This window comes from Rhineura floridana, chromosome 21 (assembly GCF_030035675.1).
Source record: "Rhineura floridana isolate rRhiFlo1 chromosome 21, rRhiFlo1.hap2, whole genome shotgun sequence".
In the NCBI taxonomy this organism is placed as follows: Eukaryota; Metazoa; Chordata; class Lepidosauria; order Squamata; family Rhineuridae; genus Rhineura; species Rhineura floridana.
Genome location: NC_084500.1, coordinates 19919555 through 19937876, shown reverse-complemented (window position 1 = coordinate 19937876; position 18322 = coordinate 19919555). Strand labels below are relative to the sequence as shown.

Below are 18322 nucleotides of genomic sequence, written 5' to 3'. Positions count from 1 at the left end.
AGTCAAATCAAGCCCTTGAGTTGGTGCTCCCTCCCAAGGGGCCGTTTGGGTGGCTGAAAATGAGAGGACCCAGGGAAGTGCCTTCTCTGCAGGGAGTCCCACGGCCTGAGGGCTTCTGGCCCCAAAGCCATCAGCAAATGGATGGCAGGGTCAGAGCCAGAGGACTCACTTTCCATGCAAACTGCCCCCCAACCCCCAACACACTCTGCAAACAAAGCTTCGTGGAATTTGCTCCCTGATTCCCGTCCAGGATCAATTCCACCAGTTACTAATTAATATGAACTCCACTTGCCCCTTCCAGTGGCTGCCTCTGAGCCTCCCCCCAACCCATACTCATTTGGGGGGCAAAGGGCAAAAGAGGAGGGGCCTGAGATCTCGCTGCCCTCGGCTTGGAGTGGATCCTCACAGCTGGCCGTGGCTAGGCCCCAGCCGGGTAAAGGATGCCCCTTGCTGTCCACCACCAAAATGGGTCACGGCTAGAGCCCCTCCGGGCACCCTTTTTCAAAAACTGCTCTCATCAGGATTTGTGCTCATGGTGGCATCGCGGCGGTCACGTGCAATCCCACTTTCAACACTGACTGCCCCTGCAAAAGTTTTAGGCTGGGCATTCAGCTTCATTTCCAGTCGGTACATGTCCCTGCTGTAACTTCCTATACCACAGATGTTCCAGTTTCCTTTTGGTCCTGCTTTATTATTTATTTATTAAATTGATGTGGCCCCCCCCCTTTCCTCCCGGAGGAGCTCAAGGCAGCAAACACATCAATAATAACAAACATTGACAAGCATGCATCCCCCAGCAATCTCTGGGTGGCCAAGGACAGCCTTCCAGTTATCCAAGGCCTGGGTAAACAGGAATGTTTTTAAATTCCTCCTGATAGTCAATAATGGAGACAGATGCACCTCCCCGGAGAGGGCATTCCACCAGCAGAGAACTGAAAAGGCCCTCTTGCGGATCAACAGCAACTGAGCAGCCCCTCCAGATTGCAAGAATGCAGCAGCGTCGGGGAAGTATCACAGGACAACTAACAACACGTATTTTTGTGCAGACGGTCCAGTATAAATCCACCACGAATGCAGTATTATTGCATCAAAGACGTGTTGCAGAATATGCCCCCAATCTCCTCCCCCCCATGAGGAGTCTGGAGGGGCCCTACCTCCAACCAAAGGGTTTGTATTCCAAAACAGGCAGGGCTGATTGTCTCGCACTACACAAGTCACACTTTCTGATCTGCAAGCCCCGTGTCCAAAATCCCATGTGTGTGGGTTGAGAGCAAGAGCACTTACTGGGTTGTGATGGAAAGGCCCACTCCATGTGCTCAGACACCTTCACTTCTTCCTCTGCTCCATGAGTTGGACATAGAGGGAGAAGGGAAGCGGGGCCACTCTGTCGACTCTGCTCAAAGAACAGCATTATTGGACTTTTCCTCCATCCGGCTACAGCAGAAAAGGGTAGCAGGGCTACTCCATCGGCTTTGCATGGTTTCCATTCCAGCTGGACGTTATAAAGAACTCTGCAACTGAGAACAAGTGCCTGAGTTTGCTTTATTCCATTACTCCTGGACCCCTCCGCTTCTCCTCGTGTGTTCAGTCTTCTAGATTGCAAGCCTGCGGGCAAGTCTTGTTGCTGATCTTTGCAAGCCTTTTCAACAGAGCAGAGTAAAAAAACCCTCTTCAAATAAACGAATACGTAAGCTGACAATTAGCCTCTCCTGCCAAAATAAATGCACTCATCTTTAAAAGGGTCTGCTACAACAGGCTACTTTGCAAATTTGTTAATTCTCAATTTTTGCAAATTTGATAATTTGCATTTTTGCAAATTTGTTAATTCTCCATTTTTGCTTTCTGTGTGTCAGGACAGAATCTGGGCTTTGAAAATAAATTTCAAGGCAGAGGGCAGCCCAACGCTCCATAGGGAGGGATCCCCAGCTGTTTCAGCCTTGTCACCTGAGGCACCCGTCCCCTTGCCCCCACCTCCCCGGGGGACTGTCCAGGCAACTCCAGAGCAAACTGGTGCCAGCATCCCCAAGGGAGCCCAGCAAAGGTACTGCCTCACCATCCTGATTCTTGAATCAGCTGGGCCAAAGCTGGCTTCTCTTACCCGCCATCTCAGGCCTGGAATCCACTTAAAGGCTCTTCTGCCCACAAATCCTCTCTCCCGACACTCCTCTCCTGTTCTTCTGAGGAAAGCCACCCCCACCCCTGACCTTCCACTGGCTGCTTTATTGCTACAGACAGGCTGTGAAAGAGCCCCCCCCCAAAAAAAAAGATTTGGATTTTGGAAAAAACCTCAGAAACCTGCCCTGTCAGTGGTGGCTCCCTGTTTGTGCAACGCCCTCCCCGGTGAGGTGCGTGTGTCTCCATAATGAGTGACTTCTGGAGGAATTTGAAAACATTCGTGTTTAGCGAGACGTTGGATGTCTGAAAGCTGTTCCTGGCAAGCCGGAGATCCCTGGATGGAAGAATGGTTCCATCTGCAACTGTTTTTACAATGTTTAACTGAACTGTTTTTACAATGTTTTTACTTGTTGTTAGAATGCTTTTTAAAAATTGTTTAGCTGATGTGTTTGATGCCGTGGGCTCCTTTGGGACTGGGGGGCGGGGAGATATAGATTTAATTTAATTATTATTACTATTATACTGAGTCAGATCCTTTGTCCACCTAGCTCAGTATTGCCTGACTGGCAGCAGCTCTCCAAGGTTTCAAGCAGGGGTCTTTCCTAGTCTTGCATGAAGATGTCGGGGACTGAACCTGAGGCCTTGTGCATCCAAAGCAAGGGCTCTCCTACTGAGCTATGACCCTTCCCAAAGCTGAAGCAGTTCAGCAGCCCCAAATCCCCCCCCCATGAAAGGGAAGGGCTCTCCTGCTGCGAGGGGCGGGCATCCTAGCAGGCCTAAGCCCCGGGCCTCTTCCTTTGGAAACCCTGGTTGGCAGCCCTCATCCACCTGTCAGCAAAGCTGCAGCTCAACCATCCTGCCAGAGCCAACAGCCAGAGGCCAGACTCACCTGCTCCAAGCTAAGGGTGGCTTTGGGGGCCGGCTGTGTCTCTGGCATCAGGCTGGCACCTGCCAGGTATCTCACTGTCCCTCCTTGGTGCCTCTTGACTCTGTTTTTCCGCAGGCTGCAAAAGTGTTAGAGTCTCTGCGAGGGCCCCAAGTGCAGGCTGGAATCTAAAGCTGTGTACGGAGTCAGGCAAAGAGGAGTTCCTGAGCGGCCAATGCTCTCGCAGGGACAGCACTGCAAGCTCTCTGCTGGATAAAAATAAGGTGTGAGTGAGTGAACCACAGCAAAAAAGAGTTTGAGGTGCTATCTTAGGAAGTGATAGGATTTGGTTAAATCCGGCTGCAGTCCTAGATCCATTACACCATCATCAATTTGTTAGCCTTTAAATCGCCCTCCAAAACCCTTCTTCTCCCCCCCCCCACCCAGTGCAAATCTAAGCATTGAAAAGATGAGTCCTGGGTGACCTCCCCATCTTTGAACTTAAATTCAATCCTCGGAATAGTCTGGAGGAGAGCAGAGGACCAAGCAGGCTGGCTCTTTGTCTCACCAGCAGGAGAGGAGGATGCAGTTGCCGTGGCGACAGGCCCTCCTTTTCTGGGAGGTTCCTGGCAGGGGTGACATCACCTCTCCGGGGGGGGGGGGGGAGAGGCAAGGATGGCTTGGGAAGCCTCTTTGCCCGGAGAGCTCTCTGCATCCCGAACGCTTCAGGAGGAGCAGTCAGGCGCTGGGCAGGCGCTGGAGCGGCACTGAGACTGGTGCCCAACACACCCGCCTGCCTCCCTCACCTCCTCCTTCCTGGCATCCCTTTCCCGTCCTTGGTTCTCCATCATCCCTTCATCCCTCCTTCTCCCCCATCGCCTCACCTGCGCCTCTCCTCGCTTGCCACCCTAGCCTTTTGTTTTGTGCCCCCCTGCCCACGGGCTCCCAAGCCCAGTGTCCCAGGCAGGCCCTCAGGCCCAGGATGCAGCTCTAGGGGACACTGCCGCCTCCCCCCCCCGATGGTGCTCACTCTCCTCGTTTCTGCCTACAAACTCTGCCGCTTAGCCATGTCTGACTCGGAGAGGCTGGTGGTGACACCCGAGGGCTGGTGGGCAGAGAGTCTCCGGGTGTCCTCCCAGGAGAGCCCGCCTGGGGTGAGCGCAGCCATCCAAGAGGCCCTGAACAGGATCCTGCCCGACCTGCATCAGGCCATCTCCACCACCAAGCAAGCTGCGGGCCCCGAAGACCTCCAGGGAGGCATGGCTGAGATCCTGGCCCTGGTGGAGGAGGCCTGGCTCATGCCCGCCGTGGGCAGGGAGGTCGCCAAGGGCCTGTGCGACGGGATCCGCCTGGAGGGGGGGCTCGACTTGCTGCTCTCCTTGCTTCAGACGGCCGATCTGGAAACCAGGTGCCAGGCGGGCAAACTCCTGGAGCAGATCCTGGTGGCAGAGAACAGGTGAGCAAGGCAGGGCGGGGGTGGGGAGGGACGGCTGAGGGCCACATTCCCTCCTGGGCCACCTGCCAGCGGTGGGAGGAGCCACGCATGCCACTTTGACCTTTGCACATAATGGAACTTCACAGCACACATTTAAAGCACACGACTTGCCCCAAAGAATGCTGGGAACAGCAGCTCTGCCCCTTCATACGGCTACACATTCCCAGCACCCTTAACAAACTACAGTTCCCACAAGGTGCACCTCCCCCTCTCTCTCCACCATCCAGTGAAGCAGCAAGAGGCAGGACCGGACTGTCCAAGGACACATGGCCAGCCAGCCAGAAACATTCCAGGAGGGGGTGGAGCAGGGCCAGTGAGGGCTGTGGCCTGGCGAGACTCCTAGGGGCCAGACAGAGAGGCCTGGGGGGCCGCATTTGGCTCTTAGGTCCATGGTTCCCCATCCCTGGCCCAAAGAGCAGGGAAACTGGGCTGCCTGTTGTGAAGGGAGGGAGGGAGGCTGCATGTGCCCAAACCCTCTTCCTAGTCTCCATTTCTGCCATGCTTTTATTTTCCAAAGTAAAGTCACAGGCACTTTCCCACCACCTTAGACAGGTTTGCTTTTAGAGTGTGCAAGAACACAAAAGGAAACCACCCCAGTCTCTGTTCTGGGCATGGCCTCCTCCGAAGGGAGGCCAGTTCTGTGGTGTCCCTGCGTCCAAAGAGTAGCACATTGCTATTTAGACGGCAATGTGTACGGCTGCCCTTACTTCAAAATGTGCTATGCCAGCCCTCTTGCATTTCACGCCTTCCTGCTCACGCTCTCGAGTTGGGCCCTGGTCACCTGCCCCAAAGTCCCAGCCTGAGGGCTCCACGCTTTCCTGACCCCCTCAGTTTGGGAGTTCCTTCTGCAGTATCATTATGGGATGATACAATTGCCCTGGGCCCTCGCCTTCTCAGGCTTACATTTCATCAGTGCATTTTTACGAACTATTTATTGGCAATGTTCATCCAACTAGCTACAGGGAAGGGCCATCATAGCTCAGTGACAGAGCACCTACTTTGCGTGCAGAAGGTCCCAGGTTTAACCCCAACAGCATCTCCAGGCAGGGCTGGGAATGTCCCCGTCTGAAACTCTGGAGAGCAAGACAGATCAATGTTCACAGCTCCGTCTGTTCCTATTTAATTCAGCCCTTAATTCAGCACCATGAGGGCTGGAATCTTACCTTATTTTTAGGTGAAGGACAATTAACTCAGAGAGCATCTGCTTTGAATGCAGAAGGTCTTAGGTTCAATCACCGGCATCTCCAATTGCAGAGGTGCTGCCAGTCAGGGTCCATAATACCAAACTAGATGGACCAATCCTGAAACATCATTTTTTAAAACATCTCCGTAAAACACAAGAACACATGCAGTTGTGTTGGTCCATTGGGGAGGGGGGGGATCACAGTAAGGCCATACTACTCTTAGGACCCACAAATATGTCACAAAATCAGGAGCCAACTTTTGACTCCACCAAGAACTCTTCCACTAGGCAGAAGCTCTAGAGACCTCAAAAACCTGTTCCCATTTTTGTGACATTTCAGCTGGTTGTAATCAATTGGGGTGGAGACCCCTCAAGGGGGAACCAGAAGCCCTTCCCTGTGAATAGGGCAAGTTAAAAGATTGGGGGCAAAATTAAAGTTTGCCTGAGTACAGGCCAGCCTCATGGCTCCATGTCAGGGGGCAGTGGAATCGGCTCCGGGTTTTAGTCCAAACTTTCAAGAAGTTCTTTCTTTTCCTTTAAAATGTCAGACCAAAATATGGAGCGGATTTCACTGCGGAGCCACCAGCCGCCACTGCATTGTAGGGCAGGCGTGTCAGCTTTATCTCAGGCGGAAGCCTCATGGAAAGGGCCGAGACAGCTCATCTCCTGTGCCAGGTGGGCTTTTAAGGGCCTGCCAGAGAGGCTAATTAGGAAAATGCATTAGGCCACCATTAACCTGGGCAGGGAACCTCAGCCCGGAAAGAGTTTGGCTCTCCCAGATGAGCTTCCTGGCACAAGGAAATTGCTGCTGGCATTTGTCTCTCTGTGGACAACACCCACGCACCTCTCCCTCCCTCCTTGCAGGGTGGGGTGGGAGTTTGTTCTGTTCCATGTAGACAGAACAGCCTGTGCTGCTGCATGCCAATTGCTTGTCGCCACCCGTTGGGACAAAGTAGCTTGTGGGTATGCCAAGATGAGATCCCTCTAGAAGCAAATGGACCCTTGTCAATATTTTCCCAGCGGGAATATGGCAGGAAATCAGAGCGGGCGCCCAGACATGCCAACAACCAGGCCTTGAGGCCCCTCTTAGCTCCACAGGGAGCACCATCTGCGCTCACACATAAGCACAGGGAGAGACCAGTGGCAGAGCACAGGCATGTGGGAAGGGAGCCAGGAATCACGGGGGGGGGGGTTGAAGGGCTGCTATGGAGCTTATCTACAAAGGAGAAAGAGCTAGACGGGTGGCACTGCAGTGGTGGAATGGGGGGGGTACTGTTAGGGTTATTTCTTAATTATTTATGACATTTATATCCTGCCTTTCCATCCAAAGGAGCTCAGGGTGGCAAACACAGCAGTAATAAAACAATACAATAATTTACATAAGATTTTTTAAAAATTAAAACTTTTGAAAACAATTACAGACACCATAAACAATCATATACTCTCCCTGCTAATAATGTCAGGAACAGTTTCAGTACCTATCAAATGCCTGCATAAAACAGAAATGTTTTAAAATTCCCCCCGAAAGTTCATCATGAGGGAGACAGACAGACACACATACACACAGCACCAGGGAAGGCATTCCACAAACGAGGAGCCACCCCCAAGAAGGCCCTGTCATGGATCCATACCAACTGGGCAGCAGTCAGAAATATTTATTTATAAAAGCATTTGTATACTGTCTTTGCATAAATTAGGGCAGCATAAAATAATATGTAAACAATAAAATGTGAAAAACAGTACAAAATAATCATTAAACCTCCTAGCTGATCAAGCTGCTGTCAGCATAAAAAGTCTTCAAGAGACGCCAGAAAGTCAAAAGCGAGGCTGCTTAACGCATGGCGAGGGGGAGGGGAAGATGCACGCCACCCCTTCAGTGCCTTATTTAGCTTCACCCGAGGTCTCCATGTTCTAGTATTATGAGAGAGGGAGAAACAAAATGCCCCTCGGCACTTTCTCTGCACTATGCATAATCGGATACACCTGTGCAATGTCCCCTCCGACTCGCCTTTCTTCCAAACGAAAGAAAACCCAAACGCCGCCACCTTTCCTCGCAGGGGAGTCGCTCCATCCCCTTGAGCTTTTGGTTTGCCCTTCCCTGTGACGGATCCCACCAGACTAGGCCAGGCAGGCCCTGAGCACCACTGGACGCAGCCTCCTGCAGGGATGGCACGGGACCATCGCCAGAGGTGTCATCTGCAACAGCGGCTGCCAAATTTAGACCAAGGGCGACGACATCAGCCGGGAGAAAACAGAAGGTTTCCCAAAAAGGGTTGCTTCACCCACTTCCTGGAAAATAAGAGGGCCTGGCTGAGTCACTCGTGCTGGTGAATGGCACGACAACGCAAAAGGCTTCCTTGTCTTCCCCCGGCTGTAGATTCAAGCCTGGGCTGGTGCAAAGGGCCTCTTTCCTCTGCAACCTCTGTGGCAGTGGAGGGCTCCATGTCAGCGGAATCCTCTCCGGGTTTTAGTCAGAACTTTCAAGGAGTTTACAGGACTCTGGACAACTCTTTGAAGGTTTGGATTAAAACCCGGAGTGGATTCCACTGCCCCACTGACAAGGAGCCCTCCACTGCCACTGCTCTGCTGTGAGGCCTGCTGCATCATGGCGCGCGCACACACACACACACAGTCTTGCACAATACGTTCCAGAGGACTGGCTGTGTCAGCCTATTGTCCAAACATGTTATCTGCCTTCCAGTCTGGCCAATTTATGCACGTTCCATTCACTCAGGAGCTGCCCACATGAGTCCGCTGGAGCCAGGGAATTTGCCCTGAAGTTACAATAAAGGAAGTACCTCTGAGCATGTGCCAAGTTCATCTCCCTGTGGGTGAGCTCAGAACTGTGGGACTGAAAGGAAACCTCCGGGTTGAACGTGCTCAGAGGAACCTGGTTTCCTTCATTCTGAGGGTGTGCCTAATCCCTCCTGAGCCACCATTTTTCATCTGGGCATTCCAACATGATTCACCTTGGAGTGCTAGTGAAAACACCAGGCGGGGGGAACCATTTTGGCCTGGTGGCCGAGATCTTTATCTCCCCACCCCATAGGCCAACTTTGGCAATCATCTGACATCACCATGAAGTCAAGTGACTGAAAGGAGGGAGGTCCATCCACCTGGCAAAGTTGACTCACAGCGGGGAGTGGTCTGTTTTGCCAGGGAGCGAGCACCCAGCAGGATTGAACTCCACTCACCAGTGGAGGGTTCAATCCTGCTGCCTGCCTGATTGTTTATTTCATGAAAAGCTGTAGCCCAATCAGGAAGGCGTCTGCTATGCATGCAGAAGGTCCCAGCTTCAATCCCCACTGGTGGCATCTCCAGGTCGGGCTGAGAAAGCCTTCTGCCTGGAACCCCAGAGAGCCGCTGCCAGTCAGTGTAGACAATGCTGAGCTCGATGGGCCAATAGCTGAACTGACTCTGTTCCCAAAAGTGACCCATAAGCCTGGATCTGCACCCCCTGCTCTAAGCCCCAAAGGGAGTCATAGCAGGGCTGGTGCTCTGACCATCCCTCCCCGTCTCTCTGCCCCCAGGGACCGCGTTGCTCGGATTGGGCTGGGGGTGATCCTGAACCTGTCCAAGGAGCGGGAGAGCCTGGCCCTGGCCCAGAGCACCTCGGGCATCCTGGAGCACATGTTCAAGCACTCCGAGGAGACCTGCGCCCAGCTGATCTCTGATGGTGGCCTGGACGCCATCCTCTACTGGTGCCGCTGGAGCGACCCTGTGGTGCTCCGCCACTGCGCCACGGCCCTCGCCAACTGCGCCATGTACGGCGGGCACGCCAACCAGCGGCTGATGGCGGAGAAGAAGGCCGCCGAGTGGCTCTTCCCCTTGGCCTTCTCCAAGGAGGATTTCATCGTCCGGTTCCAGGCCTGCCTGGCTGTGGCCGTCTTGGCCACCAACAAGGAGATCGAGAAGGAGGTGGAGCACTCGGGGACACTGGCCCTGGTGGAGCCCTTCATCGCCACCCTCGACCCAGGGCAGTTTGCCCACACCCTCCTGGGCAGCAGCGACAACAGCCAGGGGAGGACGGCCGAGGACCTGCAGCGCCTGGTTCCCCTCCTGGACAGCTCCCGCCTGGAGGCCCAGTGCATTGCCGCCTTTTACCTCTGCGTGGAGGCAGCCATCAAGGCCCGACAGAAGAAGACCAAGGTATGGGGGCAGCGAGTGGGGCTGGCAGATGGGGAAGGGTTGGTGGGAAAGCAGCTCCTCCACCCCTCCCCAACACAGAGTCCTTAGAGGTTGAGAAGGGCCACAGCTCAGTGATAGAGCCCTCGATTTGCAAGCGGAAGGTCCCAGGTTCAATCCCCACTGGTGGCATCTCCAGGTAGGGCTGAGAGAGACTCCTGCCTGAAACCCCGGAGAGCTGCTGCCAGTCAGTGCAGGCAACACTGAGCTACAAGGGCCAAGAGTCTGGCTCAGTACGTACAGTTTAAGTTGGATCCCAGCATTGAGCAGGGGGTTGGACTCAGTGGCCTTATGGGCCCCTTCCAACTCTACAATTCTATGACTCTAAGTCAGCTTCCTCTTCTATTGAAACCAGCCCTTTGTCCGGAACCGTGAGGCCTAGAATCCCACTTAATTTTGCAGGAAGGACCACATTTCTATGGTAGAGCCCCTGATTTGCATGCAGAAGGCCCCAGGTTCAATTCCCGATATAGCATCACCTGGTAGGGCTGGGAATGTCCCCCTGCCTGAAACCCTGGAGAGCTGCTGCCAGTCAGTGTAGGCAACACTGAGCTGGATGGATCAATGGCCTGACTCCTATGTTTTGGATTATTGGATAGCTGCCCTGGAACATAACCGAAGACAGGTGGATTTATCATTGTTGATTATGATTAGATTTCATGCTGTTGGGCTCACAACAGGTAGAGGAAACGGGGTCAACATGGCTTTTCGTTACGGGTGGGGATTGCAGATCATCTAACTCAGGCGTGGCTAGCCTTTTTTGGCGCAAGGGCCACAATCACCCTCTGGGGGGCCACATGCTGAAAGTGGGCATGTTCATCACACAGACACACACACAGAGCCCCTCCCAGTGGTGGCTGGTGCCTCCATGCCAGTGGGGCAGTGGAATCCACTCTGGGTTTTATTCAAAACTTTCAAGGCACCGAACTACCAAGGTGTTTCGGCTGCCCCACTGGCATCAGAGCCACCCCTGGCCCCTCTCAATAGCTGATCTGAGGAGGGGGACTATTCATCCCCCTCTGCTCATCAAATGATCAGGCTGCACATTTGCTACCAGGCCAAGTTCAAGGTTCTAGCCTTGGTGTACAAAGCCCTACACAGCTTGGGACCAGGATACCTGAAAGACCGTCTTATCCCAGTTGATCACTGTACTCTGCAGGTGAGGGCCTCCTGCAGATACCATCTTATCAGGAGGTCCATTCTGTACAACATAGGAAACGGACCTTTAGTGTGGTGGCACCTACCCTGTGGAATTTCCTCCCCTTAAATATTAGACAAGCGCCATCTCTTTTATATTTTCAGTGCCTACTGAAGACCTTCCTCTTTCAACAAGCCTTTTAAGTGGGGACCTTATCCCAGTCTGCATCTTTGTTGGAATTGCTTTTTAATATGTTTTTAAACCGTTTTTTTTTAAAAAAAAACAATGTTTTTAACCTTTTTTTCAAAAGATGAAAGCTTTTTAAAAAATGTTTTTAAAGATGTTTTGTTTTAATGTATTTTAAGGTCTGTTTTTATGATGTTTTAAAGTGTTTTAGTGCTTTTGTTTGCTGCCCTGGGCTCCTGCTGGGAGGAAGGGCGGGATACAAATTAAATAATAAATAAATAAATAATTACCTGAGAAGGGGCAATTTGCACCCCCATCAAGGTGCTCCACTCTGCCCACTCCAGAACTACTGGAATTGTCCCCCCCTTTCCCCCCACCGTTGCCCTAACCAGTGGGAACTTGGGGGGCGGCGGCCCAGAACAATTCACTCAGCAGAGTCTGGATCTAAGTACTTGGCGATGCTCAGATCTTCACAGAGATCGGGGCCATCCAGAGCTTGAAGAGGATCGTCTGCTACTCCCCCAACGGCACAACCTCCACCCTGGCCAAGAGGGCGCTCTGCACGATGGGCGAGGAGGTGCCCCGCCGCCTGCTGCCAACCGTGCCCAACTGGAAACCCCTGGAGGTGCAGAAGTGGCTCCAGCAAATCGGTTTCGTCAAGTACTGCCCAAAGTTCCTGGTAGGGGCTTGCAAGGGGGCAGTGGGTGTTTGGGGAGGGAATCAGGGCTGGCCAGACCCAGTAAGCCAGGGATGACCTTGGGGCGAGTCCTCCGAGTGTCCCAGCAGTGAGAGATCTTAGAGAGGCAGCTTTGCAGTGGCAGGTGGAGGCTCCAACATCAGTGGGGCAGTGGAATCCGCTCCAAGTTGTAGTCTGAACTTTCAAGGAGCTGCCCTTCCCTTCCTGTCTCCCTGAGTGCTGCTAAACCTGACATTTCTTGATTCCTTCACCTGCCACTCAGAACAGACCCATTATTTCTGCCCAGCTGCTGCCTGCTATAATTCCTCTGCCCAGGATCTAACTGCCACTGTCAGGATCCCCATGGTTTGGATTGCGTTGGGGCACTCTCCTGCGGGAAGGTGTCTGGCTGCCCCCAGCTGCATCGAGCTACCCCTCCCAAATGTCCTTCCCTTGCTTACTACACGAGATGCAGCTTTTTGCTCTCACCTCCACAGGAGCACCAGGTGGACGGCGACCTGCTGCTGAGGCTGACGGAGGAGGATTTGCAGGGGGACCTCGGGATGGCCTCCAGCATCACACGCAAGCGGTAAGGAGCTCCCCGGTCAGGAAGAAGGCATTCCTGCGATGAGCAGGGGGTTGGATTAGATGACCTCCAAGGAACCCCTCCAACTCAAAATTGTCCACTGCTCTGTGAATTGAAAATCAAGGCAATGAGCGTGTGTGTGTGTGAGAGAGAGAATAAAAAACACATTTACCCCAAAACTGAAGAAAAATACTTTACCCGCTTCAGGCATTCCCTGATCCTGCAAAGAGGCCCATCTTCAGGTTGGCCAGTCCCATGGAGGAGGCCGGTCCTCCCGCACTGCTCTCTCTATGCCGGACATTCAAAGCAGCAGACCTCTTCTCTATTTCACCCCACCATGCTTTTCTGAGTTCCCCTCCTGCCCTCCACCACCCAGGTTTTTCCGGGAGTTGACCGAGCTCAAGACATATGCCAACTACTCCACCTGCGACCGCAGCAACCTGGCCGACTGGCTAGGCAGCGTGGACCCCAAGTTCCGGCAGTACACCTACAACCTGGTGACCAGCAGCATCGACCGGAACTTCCTCCACCGCGTCACCGAGCAGCAGCTGGAGGAGGACTGCCAGGTCCACACAGGCTTCCACCGCGTCCGCATCCTCTCTGCCGCACGAGGTAACTGGGGAGGGAATGCGAGGCCCCCCCAACCCTATCCCCAATCCTGAGAAATGAAACAATCATGGTTGGCAGCAAGGGGGGGGGACACCCAATGGACCACCTAGGCCATAGGAGAGAACCTTTTGCAGTGCAAGGGCCGTATTTGCTTCCGGGCAACCTTCTGGGGGCCACATGCCAGTGGTGGGCGGGGCCAGAGACAAAAGTGGGCGGAGCAACAAATGCAAATTTTGCCTTTGAATAGGAAGATAGTTTCTTCTCACACTCACGCACCCCTCTCTGCGTCCATCCAGGCAACCATCATCAGAGCTCCAAGACACATTTGTAGCTAGGCAAAGACCTTCCATGGAGGTGCAAAACAGGGCCAGGGAGGGGGAGGTGTGTCCTGGGGAGACTCCTGCGGGCCAGGTGGCGAGGCCTGGAGGCAGGGCCCAAGCTGCATCAATGGCGGGTTGCTTTAGAAGCCTTGGCTCTGTGTCTTCTCCCTAGGGTCCTTCCCAATGATTTAAAACAGGGCCAGCCAACGTGGTGCCTTCCAGACGTTGCTGGCCTCAAGCTGCCAGCAGCCTACGCCGCCAGTGGTTGAGGAGAAGGATGTGAGATGGAGTCTAGCAACATCTGGAGAGCACCATGTTGGCGACCCCTGCTTTAAAGCTCTCTGTAAGGGAGATCCGGCCCTGCCTGGCCAGCCGCCTCCCTTTGCTTTTCTGTCTCCTCCCCAGAGATGCTCCACTCACCTTTGCCCTGCAACAGCGGGAAATCCCTCTCAGAGGGGACAGACGTTTTCATTAGCTACCGAAGGGCCACCGGATCCCAGCTGGCCAGGTAAGAAGGCAATGTCGGGCACAGACAAGCCTGCTCTCTGTGGGTTCCAACCTCTCCATCTATGTATGCAAGAAAATAGGGGTTCCCCTACAGCAGCCTTCCTGAACGTGGTGCTCTCCAGAGGTTGTTGGACTCCTACTTCCAGTAGCCCCAGCAGCCAGCGTGGCCAATGGTCGGAAGTGCTGCTAGTCTAACAACCTTGGAAGGCACCAGTTTAGGACAATTGGTCTACAGCAAAATGCTGTTCAAAATGTCTGCTCCACGGTAATGTGGTTGGCAAGACCTCTGATAGGCTAGGCCCAGAGCAAGGCTTGCAGCCCTGATTGGCCAGACCCATGCAACTCTGTCCTCCTACAGTGCACAGTTAACCTGTGGAACTCACTGAAACTGCACATTGTGGTACTATTAGCAGCAGTAGTAGATTTTAACGAGTTGCTTTTCTACAGGAGACCTGCATACTCTAAGGGACTTACAAGAATAAAATGCCACACTTTAAAATAACACTGTGAAATAAATGATTATTATTAGCCTTGATATAACACTTTGGGTGTTCAAACCCGTATTTATTGATTATTCTGCTTCCCAGACAATCATCTCCTGAAGTGGCTCATATTAATGAAAGAGTAGGAATGGGGGGCAAGCTTACAAACTAAACACACACACACACACACACAAGAGGAGGGAAGGAAAAGGGTAGAGGATGATGCATGTGCAAAATCTCTCTTACAACAACCTTGCAAGGTAGACTAACAGCAGCTATGGGAGGGTGCGATTTGGATCGAGACTCCAGCAGAAGAGAAAGAGGGTTCTAACCCTGTCCCGTTCCACCTTTGCCCCTGTTCCACACCCCTCCTCTCCTTGGGAAAACGCTTCCTCCTTATCGCCTCCTGTTCCCTTCGCCAGCCTCTTGAAAGTCCACCTCCAGCTGCATGGCTTCAGTGTCTTCATTGATGTGGAGAAACTGGAGGCTGGGAAGTTTGAGGACAAGCTGATCCAGAGCATAATGAGCGCCCGCAACTTCGTGATGCTCCTCTCCCGCAGTGCTCTGGACAAGTGCATGGGAGACGTCGAATGTAAGGACTGGGTGCACAAGGTGAGAGATCATCTAAAGCAGGAAAGGGAGCCGGCAGGAAAAGGGCTCTGTAAGGGAGCCACGATTAAGAATTAAAAATTCAGTTCAGGTCACAATGAAAGACGACTCTGTGCCCTTTGCACTTCCCGAAACAATTCGCGAACCAAAACACAGCTGTCCTTTGATTTTGCACTGTAGGTCTGCAGCCAAATAAGATATACCAAAATGCATCTACTAAGTTAAACTGTGCATCAAGATGCATACATCCATGAAGGTAACATTCTGTTGCATGCCATCCCAGTCTCCAAGCGGTGAGATTTCCAGGGGTTCCTACGCTTGCCCAGGGTTTGGTTTCCTTGGAAAGAAGGTCAACGGAGGCTGTGGTGTCTTTATGAAATATGGTTTGGTTATTTACACACATTCCAAACTGAGCTTAGGATGGAGGGGTTCAAAGCATCAGCAGTGCAACAGATCTTGAGTTTTCCATCAGGGTTACAGGAGATGCTGCAAAGCCATGGTGCAGAGCCAGCCTCCCTGCCTGCCTCCAGTTCCAGCCTTCCCTCAGACTCACTCTAAAAAAACACAAACCTCTCCTTGCCCTCAAGAAGGGGAGGCTCTCCTGAAGGGTTTCAATAACAATAGGATCTCCCTGACTCATTCCCCAGCTAATGGGCACTTGATAGGCCCATTAACTCACCTGGCCACTCCATTATAGACTAACAAAGGGAGATCTGGCCAGCAGAGCAGATTTCTCACCTCCAGGTGCAGGGTTCCAAATCAGAGGCTGAAGGGGACTCGTAGAAATCATCTGTCTCAACCCCAAACCCATAACAATACAAAAATGCATTATATTAAGGCATACTGCATGGATATATTAGGCAAAATTGCATGCAAAGAATGAGCATGCATGGGGAAATTTACGCTACAATGCAGGTGAATTTTCATGTGGACTTAAAAAAAAAAGGACAAACTGAACTGGGAAAATGAGGAACAGAAAAGCGGCAAAACTGGCAGATTTGGCAACATGTTCAGGGTCAACCCCCAGCTAGCCTTTTGCGCAACTCAGACCACGGCAGAGAAACCACAAGTGCACAGGTGTAAAGTGAGGGAGGGGGTAAGAGGAGGGAAAGCCCTATAAGACTTTAAAAAAAAATTCTTAACAGGAAATTGCCACAGCCTTGAATAGTGGAAAAAACATTGTCCCAGTCACGGATCATTTTGAGTGGCCTGATCCCGAAACCCTTCCCGAGGACATGAGAGCCATCCTGAAATTCAACGGGATCAAGTGAGTTGGCACCAGAGCCCCCTGTGGAAGGGGTGAGCGGAGAGGTGTGGTGGTGACAGGCAGCTGGACCGTGGGTGCCCCAGACAATGGGACGACACAGTTGACGGCTTGCCAAGAGGGAGGGATGTCAAAGGCACGCGAGGCCAGCTCCCTGCTGAAGCTAAGCAGGGTCAGGTCTGGTCAACGCCTGGATGGCAGACCGCCTGGGAACCACATGGAAGCCGCCTTGGGTTTCTGTCATGGAAAGAAAGGTGGGGTATACATGTAATAAATAAATAAAATAAATAAATTTGGGGAAGGCCGAGGACAGGGAGAAGGGTTAATTGAAACTGATTTGAAACCAGTTTAACACAAGTGGTTTCAGGTGCAGAGCAAGCTGCCATTTACGGAGCAGTGGCGCTCCAAGATTTCAGACTGGGGTCTCCCTTCAGCTCTACCTGGAGATGTTGGGGGCCGAACCTCGGACCTTCTGCATGCAAGCAGGGGCTCTGCCGCCCAGCTGTGGCCCTGGCCGAGGATAGCAGAATGTTGAAGCAACTGCCAAACAAGTCAGGATGGGCAGGGGGTGGGTGGGCATTTTGCACTTTGCCTCAGGCAGCGGCATGTCTGGAGCCAGCCCTGCAAGGTTTGAAGCTGTGCTCCTTCGGCTTTCCCCTGTGCCTTGTCAAAACGGGTGGTCCAGTCAGTGCAGAAGAAGGGGCCCCGGGAGGCACGGTAGCCGTGGATTTCCCATGGCCCCTTCTACACCAACGCAGCTCAGCTCTTTTGTCTCCCTCACCATGCAGATGGTCCCACGAGTATCAAGATGCCACAATTGAAAAGATCATCCGGTTCCTGCAGGGCCGCTCGTCCAGGGATTCGTCCGCTGGCTCAGAGAACAGCCTGGAGTGTGGGACCCCTCTGGGGCAATCCTAGGACTGGAAGGGTCAGCACCCCCAGCTGCTCCCTGCTGAGTGGAGGAATGGGGGTGCATCTTCAACACACACCTTGCACCCACCCCCAGCTTTGGCATGTTCAACTGCCACAAAATGCCTGCCCTCTGCTGGCTTCCTTTGGGAAATGCCAATTTGGGGATTGTGCAAAAGATCCGGAAGTACATGGGCCTCACGTAGCTAGGAGAGCAGCCACGTAGACTGACTTTCTCCACCCCTTCTCCTCTCCCCTCCAGCCTTTCGCTTGTGGCCTTCACTAGAGACTCTTAACCTTTTCTGTGCCTGCATAGGATTTTGGTTCCTCAATTAAATAGGTTATGACTCGGCGGTGGGCAGGCCTCGTACAGTTCATCTTGTATTAAAGTAATTACCAGTTTCTTGCTCCCTGCAGTTTCCCTACCAGAGAAGGTTATAAAGTATTTGGGGGACTTAAAAAATATAAGCAAATAGTGGCAGTTTAGGAAGTGGCAAGGCATACAGTGGGGAAAACAGGTCTTTCAGCTCCTAGCTCCAAAACTCTGGGTTGCCAAATGAACAGGCAGGAGATTCAGGCCAAGCAAAACAGAGTAGCCAGCTCGTGGGATTCCCTGCCGTGGGAAGTGGTGGTGGCCACGGATTAACCAGATTCACAGAGGGCAAGAGGGGCATGTCCAGGGCTGTTAATGGCACATGACAACTACATGGCTTCTCCATATTAAAAAACAATTGCAATATTAGTTGCATTAAATCCTAGGCCTGCTCAGAGTAGACCCATTGAAGTCAGTGGACATGACTCACTTGGGTTCTTTCATTTCGGTGGGTCTACCTTGAGTAGAACCTTCTTGGATGCAACCCATAACCTCTAAGGATCAGATGTTGAGGATGGATAGGAGGTGAGGGTGGGCCGTTGCTTCCGTGCAGAGACTGGCCCACGAGAGCCAGTATTTCTGGGTGGGCAATGACTTCGGGGCAGGGACACAAATCAAAGGGGCTACTGGGGGGTATATTAACTTGAGCAAATAGCTTGAATTCAAGATTCCTTTATCTCGAGATGATTTGGGGTAATTGAAGGGGAACTGCAATACAGCGGAGGCTGGTCTGTGCAGGCAAAGGGGGCACTGCCCCACCTTCCCCCACCTTCCTACTTACACCCAATCTAGGTTCTCCCCCCCCCTTTTCTCCCGTTGC

General features: G+C 52.7%; 1 protein-coding gene and 1 long non-coding RNA gene across 2 annotated transcripts; one reads left to right on the top strand and one right to left on the bottom strand.

Annotated features, from left to right (window-relative positions):
- Positions 1 to 1637: 1637 nt before the first annotated feature.
- On the bottom strand, positions 1638 to 5952 carry LOC133374369 (uncharacterized). The gene is made up of 3 exons (XR_009759873.1): positions 5639 to 5952; positions 3005 to 3246; positions 1638 to 1709 (listed from the first exon to the last, which is right to left on the bottom strand). It is a non-coding gene; the product is annotated as an uncharacterized LOC133374369 (long non-coding RNA).
- SARM1 (sterile alpha and TIR motif containing 1) lies at positions 4000 to 17524 on the top strand. The gene is made up of 9 exons (XM_061605164.1): positions 4000 to 4436; positions 9189 to 9807; positions 11634 to 11846; positions 12341 to 12432; positions 12806 to 13041; positions 13764 to 13866; positions 14770 to 14959; positions 16102 to 16223; positions 17009 to 17524. Exons 1-9 carry the CDS (start codon positions 4000 to 4002, stop codon positions 17136 to 17138), a joined length of 2142 nt encoding a protein of 713 aa, XP_061461148.1. The 3' UTR covers positions 17139 to 17524.
- The last annotated feature ends 798 nt before the right edge of the window (positions 17525 to 18322 follow it).